The sequence below is a fragment of the Chrysoperla carnea genome, chromosome 2 (genome assembly GCF_905475395.1).
Source record: "Chrysoperla carnea chromosome 2, inChrCarn1.1, whole genome shotgun sequence".
NCBI classification, from domain to species: Eukaryota; Metazoa; Arthropoda; class Insecta; order Neuroptera; family Chrysopidae; genus Chrysoperla; species Chrysoperla carnea.
Window position 1 is genome coordinate 87,269,591 of NC_058338.1, and position 13,865 is coordinate 87,283,455.

At 29.9% G+C, this 13,865-nt stretch overlaps 2 protein-coding genes across 2 annotated transcripts; both read left to right on the forward strand.

Moving 5' to 3' along the window:
* Positions 1-2,506: 2,506 nt before the first annotated feature.
* LOC123292211 (nucleomorphin-like) lies at positions 2,507-5,705 on the forward strand. The gene is made up of 2 exons (XM_044872778.1): positions 2,507-2,629; positions 4,323-5,705. Exons 1-2 carry the CDS (start codon positions 2,606-2,608, stop codon positions 5,661-5,663), a joined length of 1,365 nt encoding a protein of 454 aa, XP_044728713.1. The 5' UTR covers positions 2,507-2,605; the 3' UTR covers positions 5,664-5,705.
* A 2,275-nt stretch (positions 5,706-7,980) lies between these two features.
* LOC123293013 (probable serine/threonine-protein kinase DDB_G0283337) lies at positions 7,981-12,738 on the forward strand. The gene is made up of 4 exons (XM_044873727.1): positions 7,981-8,118; positions 9,892-9,960; positions 10,067-10,108; positions 11,188-12,738. The coding sequence occupies exons 1-4, from the start codon at positions 8,089-8,091 to the stop codon at positions 12,736-12,738; spliced, it is 1,692 nt and encodes a 563-aa protein (XP_044729662.1). The 5' UTR covers positions 7,981-8,088.
* The last annotated feature ends 1,127 nt before the right edge of the window (positions 12,739-13,865 follow it).

The following is a 13,865-nucleotide window of genomic DNA, read 5'->3' on the forward strand; positions in this document are numbered from 1 at the left end:
ATAATAATAATAAGGGGATAGATATTATTATCGGTTTATCAAACAAAATACAATTTTTGGGTATCACATTTGACAGTAGCATTAAATGGAAAGTCCACATAGATTCATGTGCTTTAAGGCTAAATAAAGTTTGTTTTCAGTTAAGAATGATGAAAAAAAGAATTGATGTAAAATCTCTGTGAATTTGTTATTCAAACTTCTACTCGATCGTTTGGAATTATTGTATGGGGCTCTAATAACTGCGCCAAAAAAGTTGTAATATCACAAAAAAAGGTTATTATACCATGTATATATGAAATATACATAGTATATTAAGTTTAGTCCCAAGTTTGTAACGCTTAAAAATAATGATGCTAGGAAAAAAATTTTGTCATAGCTGTTCATAAAATCACCTAATTAGTCCATTTCCGGTTGTCCGTCCGTCCGTCCGTCTGTGGACACGATAACTCAAAAACGAAAAAAGATATCGAGCTGAAATTTTTACAGCGTACTCAGGACGTAAAAAGTGAGGTCAAGTTCGTAAATGAGCATCATAGGTCAATTGGGTCTTGGGTCCGTAGGACCCATCTTGTAAACCGTTAGAGATAGAACAAAAGTTTAAATGTAAAAAATGTTCCTTATCAAAAATTAAACAACTTTTGTTTGAAACATTTTTTCGTAAACATCACTGTTTACCCGTGAGGGCGCCAATTGGGCGGAAATTTTATAATATGTACTATACTTGTTTATCAGTTATGTATGTGTCACATGTTTGTATGTGTAATGTGATAAAGAAATCAACACTGACTATGCATGGTATTTCAACAGTTAACTCAGTCAATTGTTTGTTTTCACTTGTTAGAATTATATTTAGTCTAAAAAAGACTGAAAGTTGTAGAGACATATTTAAAGATAAGAAAATTTTGACTTTTCACAGTTTTTATGCACTTGAATTGTTAAAGTTTTTCCTGAAAAATAAAAATTATTTCAATACGAATAAAATTAGTATAAATCGTTATACAAGGCAGCAGCACAGTTTTGTGAGCTTTTAATGCGATTATAAATGTGTAAATTTAGGACCTCGAAACCAGGCAATTCGCCTGTATAATAAATTTATTAGGTGTAAGACAATTAATTCTATAATGGAGAAAGAAAGATCGACTTTTATAACTGCAGTGAAAAAGAACTTATTGACTATTTGTCCGTATTCTCTAGACGAAGTGTTGCTATGAGCCTTAGACGATATTTTATTTTTTTTTTTATATTTGTTATCGATTATACAAACACTTTGTTATTAGGCGACTTACAAATTGCTTTGCAAATTGTATTATGGATAGATTTATTTATTTATTATTGTTAAGATTTATATTCCTTAAATGTTTGACTGCTCAGTTGAATTGATAATTATGAGAACATTGAAATTTAAATTATACTGGTTTCATTTTAAAGGAAATGAATTTTTGTTTTTTTCCCCGGTGCAACGATTTACTGGTTTTGATACCCCATTTCCTCATATGAACCTTTTCACTTAGCAAATAAATGGAGATATCTTGAAGCAATTGAAAATGCAATAAATTATTAATGAAAAAAATTATTATTTTGAAAATTGTGTTAGGCTAAATGAACTGTTCGAAAAGCTACGAAGTTATATAAGAATTATTAATAAATACGCGGAATACAGTGCAGGAAGCCCAACGCATCAGACGAGATATTCACAAAAAACTGATTTTCGCTAACTTTGGTCTTTGAATATTTAAGGACGTGCACGCGTTATCATATGTGACTTTTGAGACAACTATCAAAATAAAGGTTTGTAAAAAAATTCAGCTTATTCCGTTAGATTCCGAGGTGAAACCCTAAGATGATTGGAGTAAAAGAGATTAGATAGATTTTCAGAGAAAAAAAATGGGCATCTCGCATTTTTGTAACATGATACTTAAAATAATAAAAATAAATTTTTATAAATCTTTTAATGTTGAGAATATTAATACACAAGAATAATAATTCAACCATTAAAATATATGATATCAGTTTGAAGATAAATTTCATATACCGTGTCATCTAAAAAATAAGCTGGAGATCATTCTTTCTCGCGATACACAAAAAAGGATCTAAATCGAAAAGTAAGGGAAATAGAGATACTGTGCTACAATCGAAACGAAATATGTATCGAAATGACTATGAATGTCACTAAGTCATTTGTGGAACGTATTGTGACCAAATCACAATCGTTATTGCTCCCAAAAACGTCCACATAATTACGATCAATCTTTCGCTGATTCAAAATATGTCCCTAAAATGTGTAAAACAAAACTACATGACTTTTCGGAGAAAATCTCTATAAATTTTCTATTTCTATATCCATTCAAATGAAAAACCTCCAATCGATTTTTATCTCAATGGTAGGAAAATAATTTTATGGAATTTGTTTTTTTGAATCACACAGTAAATTCTGGGGGGGATGATATGGGGAAAATATGTAGCTGTATATAAAGATAATGAGCAGTAGTCTAAATTCAGTTTTAGAAATTTTAAAATACATAAGTGAATAGACTTAAATGTTTTCTATAATATTTTAATTTATGGAAAACTGTTTCTAATGTAGAATAAAAAATCTTTGACAGAAATGAACTTTGTTAAACTTTTCTTGGTAAGTATAATTTTCAAAATACGCCATTAGCAAGTTTTTTTATGTCCTAGCGTATATTTTTAAATGTCCTGGCAATACAAATAAATGAAAATTGAAAAACAAAAATACAGAATAAGGCTATTTCTTTGCCTGTTGTTATTAAAAACAATTGAAAATAAACAATTGTCTGAGCTAATTGTTGAAATATCCTGTGTAGACAATGTAGAATATGAGTGCTTGCTTGCATTATTGTTAATAAATTAGAAAAGATTCGCCTTAGTTACTATAATTCCTATAGACGACAGCGATACGAGCGCGCACCAACCTTCGCTCTGAATCTTTTTTATCGTCATATTCACAATCAGGGACCTAAAAAAGCTCCCAGTAACAAAATTCAGGACTTTTAACACATAATTCAAGGATAATGATGGGATTATCTTAATATATATATATTTCTTGTGTGTGTGTGTATGTGACTGAACTCCTCCTAGACGGCTGGACCGATTTCGATGAAATTTTTTGTGTGAGTTCAAGGGGATTCGAGGATGGTTTAGATTTACAATTTGGTCCAGTACAACTGTTTTTGAGGGCTCCGTACCAAAAAAATGAAATTTAATTAAATGGTGGGAGCGCATATAAATCATATCACATTATATATACTATGTGTACTATGTATTTTTAATAGTATTCAGGTATTGTCAATAGGCATTTATTAGAGCCATATGCGAGCGCAGCGAGCTCTACTATCAAAGGTCAGGCCAAAGGTCGAAGGTCAGGCCACTCCAATAAATAGGAGTTAAATTGGGGTTTAGCGGGATGGGTTTAGCGGACAGGCTAAACGTAGTATAGGTATTCATTAATTGGAGTTACGTTTTTACGAGACAACGTCCGTCGGGACCGCTAGTTAATTATAAATAACTATAAAATTGATCGTTTTGAAAACGGCTAAAGAAAATGTTCAAAATTTTACAACAACTTTAGTTTGAATTTTGTTTTATAAAATCAATTAGTTTCAAGATATTGTTAATAAGTATATAAATATATATTTGGCCGTTTTTCCCAATTTTAGAAAAAGTGGCTAAGGATATCAAAATTTTTGATTCTACATTTTTTTTAGGGAAAAATAATTTCGGACAATTTTTGTTTGAAACTATTTTTCATAAACTTGATGGTTTCCGAGATATTGGCAAAAAATCGTTTTTTTATGTATACATAGCGTTAATAATCGCAACCCTAGCACTTCTGAAATTGCACGTTAGAAGTGTCTTAAACTAGATGCCAAAACTTTCTTTTTTTTTAGTTTTTTTTTTTTTTTTTGCCGTTAATAAATTCTTAAAATCGCTTATTTTGAGTTACTTTGGACGGCCTAATTGCCATTTAATTAATTTGTTAAATAGTTTTCTTGAAGAATTATTTTATTTTCCAACTTTTCCGGCAGATCTCCTTTAAAACTATTTCGAATTTAAATTCACAATAATTATATACAGTATTTACTCGATAAATAAAAGTTAGAAACTGAGTTTCAATGCCATTTGAATTGTTCGTTTAAGTTATAGAGGCTTTGTATTTTAGTAAAAACGGTTTTATGCTCTGATTGGGAGGGAACAATAAAATGTGTTAATATATAGAGGTTTTTACGTTATCGAAGTTTAAGTTATCGAGATGCTACTGTAAAAAAAAAAAAAATATTTGTTAAAATATTTCTGTATATTAGTTTATAGCATGCAGTGTTATTTTCATCGAACATGGATATTGTTTGTTTGCGAATAATCGAAGGTCAAATACGGAATCAAATGTCATACAAAACCAAATGAGAACAAATATCGATAGACGTCATAATATTGAAATGCGAAATGCGAACAATCAAAATCTTAGATCAAATATTGGATTTGCTGTTAAATATCCTGATCGCGTGGTTTCCAGTAAATTCAAAGATTTTGATAAAATGGCAAATAAGCTTTTCGCCAATCGAAGGTCCAATTCAGGACCTAATATCAGGTCATATCCAATATATTTAAATGCATCAGCAAATATAGCCAGACGTCAGAAACTTGCAGGAATACAAGAGCAAAATAAAAATCAAAGGTCAAATTCAATACCTAATTTTACAAAAAACTATTTGGATGCGTCAAAAAATGTATCTAGACGTCAGAATAGTTTAATTCGAAATTCGAACAATCACATTCGTAGGCCAAATTTAGTATCCAAAAGAAATCATGTAAGTGTAACAGGAAATACAGTGAGACGTCAGAATATTGTAGCAACACGAAATGATCAAAACCGAAGGTCAAATTCAGGAACCAATTACAGAAAAAACCATATGGATACATCATCAACAATAATAAATGGACGCCATAGAGGTCGTAACCCAAAACCATATTACAATCCAAAGTATGGAAAAAGAAATAATAAGCTTCAATATTCACATAAAAAGCATCATAAATTGCTAAAATTGATAAATCAAAATGTATCACATCGTCGTGTTTCTAAGCCATCTGTTAGTATGCCACAATTAAAAATAACGCAAGCTCAAATACGTGAACAAATTTTTAATAACTCTTTTAATCCTACGTCTAAACTTCTCCAACGTAATGCAAATAAAGGCATATTAAGGGCAAAATCTGTATCGAATCCCTTTGCTTTTCACGTAAACGACGACGAATATATCCCGTATCCGTCTAAAGCAAATACTGGATTTCCTGTTACATATCCTGATCCTGTGAATTCAAGTGAATTCAAAGACATGAATAAAATGATGACGCTTTTCTCGAATATGCGCAATGATTATGACAATAATGTGAGTTATGATGATGATCATGATTATGATGATGATCATGATGATGATCAAGATTATGATGATGATCATGATTATGATGATGATCATGACTATGATGAGAATGACCATGATGAGGATGAATATGATGAAGATGACCATGACGAGGATCACAATATTGAGTATGACGATGCTGTTGATGATAGCAGAGAATATTATAACGACGACCCAGTAAATTTAAGCAAGGCAAAAATTAATCTAGAAATAAATATAAATACATAAAAATGTTCAATTGATATTTTTCTTGTACTTATTTATTAACTTTGAGTATAATTCAAATTCTTTACCTTTTTTCCTATTTTTTCTGTCCCAAAAGTCCTTCTTGGCAAATCCCTATCCCGAAAAATGGATCAAGACTCTGATATGGATGCCACTCACATACTAATGATTCTTGTATAGATACTTTTTTTGTACTGATATATTAACTTTGAGTATAATTCAATTTCTTTACCTAGTTTTTTCTATTTTTTCTGTCACAAAAGTCCTTCAAGGCAGATCCCTATCCCGAAAAATGGATCAAGACTCTGATATGGATGCTACTCACATACTAATGATTCTTGTATAGATACTTTTTTTGTACTGATATATTAACTTTGAGTATAATTCAATTTCTTTATCTTTTTTTTATGCCAAAAGTCCTTCGAGGCAGATCCCTAATTCGAAAAATGATTCAAGACTCTGATATGGATGCCACTCACATCAATTTTTAGAATCCCCCTAAAAACATTGCAGTCAATAGATCTTTGGCCTGATGTCGATTTGAATTATGTATCTTTCGTTAAAATTTGAAAATGTGGGAGAATAGATGACAAGATCTGAAATCAAAATTAAAATTGATTGATAAACATTTTATTCTTGCAAAATAACTTTTGATATGTAGTCTCTATGGCAATCACAGGTTATGACGCCACCAAGTGTTGGTTTCCTTTCTTTCTATTTGTACATTTCAATCCTTCATATTTTCGTTGTTATTGATGTTAACCAAAATTTAATTTCACACGATGTTTTGGCTTGATAACGAACGTCCTTTGAAGCAATTAAAAAATTTTAAGATAAAGGCCCATTTTCATTTTTTTCTAATATCTGAGCGCCATTTATATAAATACATAACTGAAAGTTCTTGATAAATAGAATATGAGTTAGTTATTAAACTTAGTTAGTTATTAAAACCGATCAGAGAATTTTTCACCTTTTCTAGAAGTTATGTTTCATTTCTACATCTTGTATGGATGCTAGAAATAAACGTCGTCAAGACGAACTTTGGGAAAAAAAATCTTTAAATTGTTACTTTTCGAAGTTAAAGTTACTGAAAATTATTGGAGTAGGTTGGGAATGTTTTTTTTTTTTTTTGGGAAGGGTTTATAGATGGTATTTTAACAATTAAAGCGAATGTCTTACTGTCCCATTTTTCGAGCTGCCTGTTCTAAGAATACTTTTGCCCCCCTTGAATAAGAAATATCTTCCAAGATAAATAGTACGTTACATATAAAAAAACTGTTGCAATAAAAGCTTTTGGAATAAAATGTGTATATTTTAAGTGACATTTGATGTCATGACGTTAAAAGCGTTGACTCGAACTCGTGACGAACTCTGTTACGCCAGCGTTGCAAAGTGTGGAAATCACATTTAAAAAATGCGGGAATTACTTTGAACATGATTTTGACCCCCTTCAAAACGTCGGCTGAACTGTAAATTTGGCATACTTAATAAGGACCGATGACAATACCATAATTTAATAAGTTTATTTGATTATCCTGATCAGTTTTTTCAAGAATAATGATTTCCATATCTGAAAATATATACATTTACTTGCGCTTCCACCATATTTTTACTGAATTTTTGATAAATAAATAATAGTCTAAAAAACACAAAATAAATAATAGTTTTAAAAAAAAAAAAAAACAACTAAAAAACACGCTTTTGTAACTAGCTGAACTAAAAGGTAGAAAATAATTTCTTTAAATTCGAAAAAATCATTTTATCGTAAAAAAGCGTGGGGTGCTACATTTCAATTAATGTAAATAATAGACAGATATTAGTAAAAGTAAAGTCATTTTAAAATATCTTTAAAAGTACGCTTTTTTACGATAAAATGATTTTTTCGAATTTAAATTAATTATTTTCTACCTTTTAGTTCAGGTGGTTACAAAAGCGTTTTAACTGTTATTTATTAGATCGGATAGTAAAGTACTACTACCCGAAGTACCACTACGGGATTTGATTCACGGCGTATCTGTAAAATATTTCACCATAAAATTGTTTCAAATAAAATCAATATAGCAATAACAAATTTGTATTGGTATACTAATCACAATTTGATTGATATAATGATAATAAATTTTATTACGTACACATGTGGCCTAAGATTTTAATTAGTTCAAAAATATTTGAATAAACGCTTTTTAAATCAGATTAACTCATAAACAAAATTTTCGACGAACATGAGTTGATTTTATTTATATTCTACATTAGTTCCGTATAGCAATTAGCAAAATTTATTAAAATAAAATTACAAAACATTGTTATAGCATGGTTTGAACAAATTTTCTTTCCAAAAAATTACAAATATTTGAACAATATAACAAATTTTAGTAACAAAATTATAAAATATATGTTTAGTACAAATAAAAATCCGTAAACTAAAAATATGAAGTCTCTTGTATTTATTCAAGCATTTGTAAGTAAATAACTATTATTTATTATTTTAACTAGAGTGATACCCACCCGCTTCGCTGGGTCTAAAAGTAAAGATTGATAAAGATTACTCTCGCTTATCTCTTTCTATAAGTCTCGAAATAATGGTAAGGATTGTTTTACACAGGTAATATATATGTATGGTTTTCTATTTTTTTAAATGTATAATAGTAATTATTCATTGAGTATATCGGAGAAGATGGCCGTGAAATATTTTATATTGACAATTTTTACAGAAATCTGTAATTTATGATAATGTCAAATTACTACTTTTACAGAAATCTGTAATTTATGCTAATGTCAAATTAAATTAATTTTTAATTTTTTTCATTTTTTTATTAATATATCTTTATAAATTATATCTCATGTGTTATTCTGAAGTATGAGCTTATATTTCTGTACAGTTTCATTAAAAAACATTCGCTAGTTTTAGCGTGAAAGCGTAACAAACAAACAAACAAACAAAAAAACAAACATGCTTACTTTCGCATTTATAATATATAGAGATAGAGATAGAGATATTGTTGTTTGTGGAAAATTCCTTTGCCATTCCATGTTACAATGGTGGAACCACTAAGGGATTTCGAAAAAAGTGAATATTTATTGATTTTTATAAAGTTAATCACAAATTGATTTCGAAATATAGCAGGGTAAAATTTTTCAAATAATTTATTCACATTAGAAGAAAAACGTTCTGAATGTATTAATTATTAGAAAAAAATCTAAAACACTGATAGGCTTCAATATTATATGGCATTCCCCAAGACACCTCCAGAAAACAATCTCAAATATATGCTTTTTCGAATTTCGAATTTCAAAAAACTTAAAAGATGATGAAAACCATCAAATGGCAAGATCTTATGACTGATTTAACTGCTTGAATATTAAGAGAAACGTACTCCAGCTCAAAATCAAACTCGAAATAGATACTTGAAATAAAATTTCAAACTCACCAAATTTCTAAATGAAGTAGCGACAATTCCTAGACTAGTTTTGAAAGTGGAGAGCAAATTTTAAATGCTCCGCACATTATATCCCTACTATTTTTATACCAGGTATATGAAATATACCAAGGTATACTAAATTTAGTCCCAAGTTTGTAACGCTTAAGAATATATTGATACTATGAACAAAATTTTGGCATAGGTGTTCATAAAATCACCTAATTAGTCCATTTCCGGTTGTCTGTCTGTCTGTCTGTCGTCTGTCATCACGATTACTCAAAAACGAAAAGAGATATCAAGCTGAAATAGCGTGCTTAGGACGTAAAAATTGAGGTCGAGTTCGTGAATGATCAACGTAGGTCAATTGGGTTTTGGGTTCGTAGGTCCCCTCTTGTAAACCGTTAGAGATAGAGCAAAAGTTTAAAGATAAAAAATGTTCCTTATCAAAAAATAAACAACCTTTGTTTGAAATATTTTTTCGTAAACATCACTGTTTACCCATGAGAGCGCAAATTATGCACAAATTGTATAATATGTATTATATGGTAATATCAGTTATATATGTGTGACATGTATGTATGTGTAATGTGACAGAGTAGTCAACACTGTCTATACATGGTATTTCAACAATTAACTCAGTCAATTGTTTGTTTTCATTTAGGTTTCTGCCACTTTTCTTCTAGTTAGAAAATAAGAATATTTAGACCTTCTACAAATAAATATTCACTTTATTAACTTCAAACATACGGTATAATATTATTGTAACATTTGTAATCATGTAAAAATTTTAAACAAATTTATATGTGTTTCAGTTTTTAATCATTACAATTAATGTAAATATTATTAATACTCGTTCGATAAATCGAAGATACACTACGACTAATGCCGAAACAAAACACCAAGTATGCTTCAAAGTTTTATTGGTAACTTACTAACGGTTTACTATTTATAATAACTCAATTTCAAAATTTTTAGAATGAAGCACAGAATGAGGAAAAACAAACTGGAAATGAAAATAATTTAATGCAGGTATACAGCAAAAAATTTATGTAAATTGTGTAAATTTAAATCGAATTTTCTTGATACTCTTAGTAAGCCCATAAAAAAAAGGTACAACTTTAACGAAAGAACAATTAAGTATTTTACAATAATTAGTCCCAAATTTGCAACAAAAATTCAGACAACCGAAAATGGACTAATTAGATGATTTTATAAACACCTATATCAAAATTTTGTTCGTTGCTTCAATATTTTTAAGCGTTAGAAACTTGGGACTAAACTTAATATAAGGAGTGATCAATTTAGAGGTATAGGATTTTAAATTGAAATAAAACAACGCAAATTCAAATTGATAAGGCAATCTTTTTTATTTTTGTGTACAACCTTTCACGACATTAATTTTTTAAAGATAATCCCTTTCAAATGTTTTCCGCAACTGCACTTTAATTCGTCCACCCGTAAACACCAATTTTGAATGACTCGCTCGAGGACTTCAGTAGGTATCTCGCTAATAACTTCAGTAATGTTGGCTTCCTATGCTTAAATAGCTGGTTTATCCACAAAACATTTAGACTTTACATACCCCCACAAATAAAAGTCCAAAGAAGTGATATCACACGATCTTGAAACAACATTCTTCCGAGTCTTCGGCAAAACTCTCAATTACAGCCGCAATATTCTCTACAGTTCGGGCTGTACGTGGTCTAATCGGTCGAGTATTATCCAATAATGTTAAATTATTCTCGAGTTTGGTATGCCGAATAGTGCGTTTAAGTCTTAAGTCTTTCCATGAAATGTCAATAAAAACTGAATAATATTATATATTTAGTTTGACATTAATCACGCGTGACATGTCAATAAAACCCTTTTGGAAAAGTACCTCCAATTTGATCACGCTGTACTATGATATATTTCATATATACATGATATACTAACTTTTTTTCGTATAGCGTTTAAAGTTTGCCAAAATACAAACATGAGTTTTATGGTGGGGAAATAATCACTTAAGTATATTACATTACCTCAGAAAAACAATTAGTTACTTTGATTAGAAAAACAGCAAAATACTGACAAAAAATTATTCTTATTATTTCACTAATATAAAACAGGGTATTGGTTGTAAACCAGAGTGCGCATCATGCCCAGCAAATATGAGAATATGCTTTCAAAAACATAATTGTAAAAATACTCGTGCCTCAAACAATGATGCTGCTAACGAAGATTGTGAATCGAAATGTGTGAAATGTTCAGAGAAAACGCATCAAATATGTTGGATCAGTGGAAATTGTAATATTGAACAAATAATCGAATTACCTGACAACAACATATCACCTGTAAATCACACGGAAAAATTACAAATAATTAATATTTATACATCAAAGAATACGAACATTGATATTTTCGCTGATAGTGCTGATAAAAAGGCAAAAGAAAGGAAATCAAACGAACAAAAAACCATTAACATTAACTTCGGTGATGACGATAAGAAACGTGAAAATTATACGATGATACTAAACAGTAACGAAATTACCATCATTAATGACAACAACAAGAATAAAGAAAATGAGCCTTCAACGGAGAAACAACAATCGTTTAAACCTTCTACAAAATCAATAGAAAACTCAACACCTGTAAATTCTAATAATTCACTACCTGATTCTTCTTCTCAACCGGCATCAAACAAATCTTTCTATCACTCACATTCAAACTCAGATGAAAATTATTCATCTTATTCCGTTGAAAAAGTACCAAATCCTATTCTAAAGAGTAGAAAATTTGCATTGAAATCACTTGCTTTGAAAGAACCAAATCTAAATAATTTAAACGAATCATATGAGAATGTTAAATTTAATTCTGAGTCACTTTCAACTGGGGTATTCAGTGATGAAAAAAATTTAACGCCATCAAATAGTATTGAATCGGAATGTTTATTAAATGAATCGAATAGTTTATTAGATGAAAATAGCTCAATAAATTTAATGTTAACACCAAAAACTAAAAGAATGCATGCTTCATCTAAATTTAAGGAATATGAACGACTCGTAAAACAAGTACTCACAGGTAGAAATCTATCTAAAGGTGATTGGAATCAAATTGATTTATCTGATTCTACAGAAGAAAAGTTTAGTCCAAATGTTACAACAAAAACGAAACCAAATTCAGAATTGAATGAAAGTGATTATTCATCTGCATCTGAGACAAATAAATCAGATGGAGAAGAGATGGCAACACAGAAATCAAAGCCAGATTTGAATGAAATGGATGATGTATCTGAAACTGAAGAAAGCTTTGAGACAGGAATCAATAAATTAATAAATGAAACAATCTTTTTATCTGAATCAAAAGAGTCAATAGAAGATATCACGACTATCAGGCCTAACACTAAAACCGAAACTACAGGTTCAGATTCTGAAATTGTTGATTATTATGAAGACATCACGACTAGTAAGCCTAAAAATGAAACTAAAACTACGAATTCAGATTCTGCTCAGACAAATGAAGACAAATCAAACACCGACCCAAAAAAAGATTATGAAGGCATCATGAGTAGTAAGCCTACAGAGCAAACTACAATGGCGATACCGAAAGATGATCAAATAAAAGCGGATAATGAAATTAGTGAAGAGGAAGATTGCGAAGAAAATGATGATGAAGACTAAAGAAGAAAATGGCAAACAATTTTAAGAACATACATAAATAAGGAAAGAAAATAGCCATGGTTAAGAAACAAATGAGCGACATTAGAAGATAGACGGTAAGATAATGGCAGGTTAATGTGGCCCTTTTCCCGTTTTAGTCTCGGATGGGATTAAAAATACCTGATAAACTTTAGCTCCTTCAATGACTTGCTATTTTATAGAAAGACTTTGCGTTTTAGAAGCATTTTAGAAGAATTCAGTTCAAAAAAAACAACGAGTTCTTCGATATGTTAACCACGTATTTCATTGGCAAATGTCTCCTGATTTTTTAACCACCTTCGAGGAAGAAGCGAGAAAATGAGTCTGTCGTTATTTTACAGTTTAATATATTATTATTTTCTAAATTTTTCTAATCGTTACAAATAAATGACTTTTTGTAGATACATTCACAGGATAAAAAAGTACTTCAACTTAGAATAAGATACTTAATTTGTTATCGTTTCCAGTCATTTAATAATTTCAAACTAACAAAAAATTAATATATTGTTAATAAAAATATTTCTAATTCATTTTCTACTCTATTATTTAGTATCAAAATTTCGTCCAAGTATCTTTAGAATAGATCAAGAATCTCTCTCTTGATAAATATTTTACCGCACTAGTAACAAGATACAAAATTTTTTTGTAAAATATAACTATGTCAGTATCGGTTTAAACGCTATGCTGATTTGACCATTGAGGGAATAGTAACATTAGCAATAGATATGACGGACGAGTCAATGCAATATGGGCGTCAGGCCAATAAAGGTTGGCGATATCACAATACTTCTGGTGGATAACCCTATTCAATATTATAATATTACTTATCGAAGTCACCATTGTTATAACTTTATTGTGTGCCATAAACTTTATTGTGCGTCACTTTATCCAAGACCGCGTGCTCTTAGAGGAGGAAGCGAAACGGAAAATAGGTAGGTAGAAAAAAATGTTGTCTCTCTGTCTTACTCGTAATTTTTGGTTGTCACTGTCTTACTCGTATTTTAAATACAGAAGTATGAGGGACTTCTCTAAGCCACGTTTGCCTATGCCTGCTATAGTATCTGTCTCGATACCATATCAGCATTGTAGTAAACGCCATAAATTTTTTC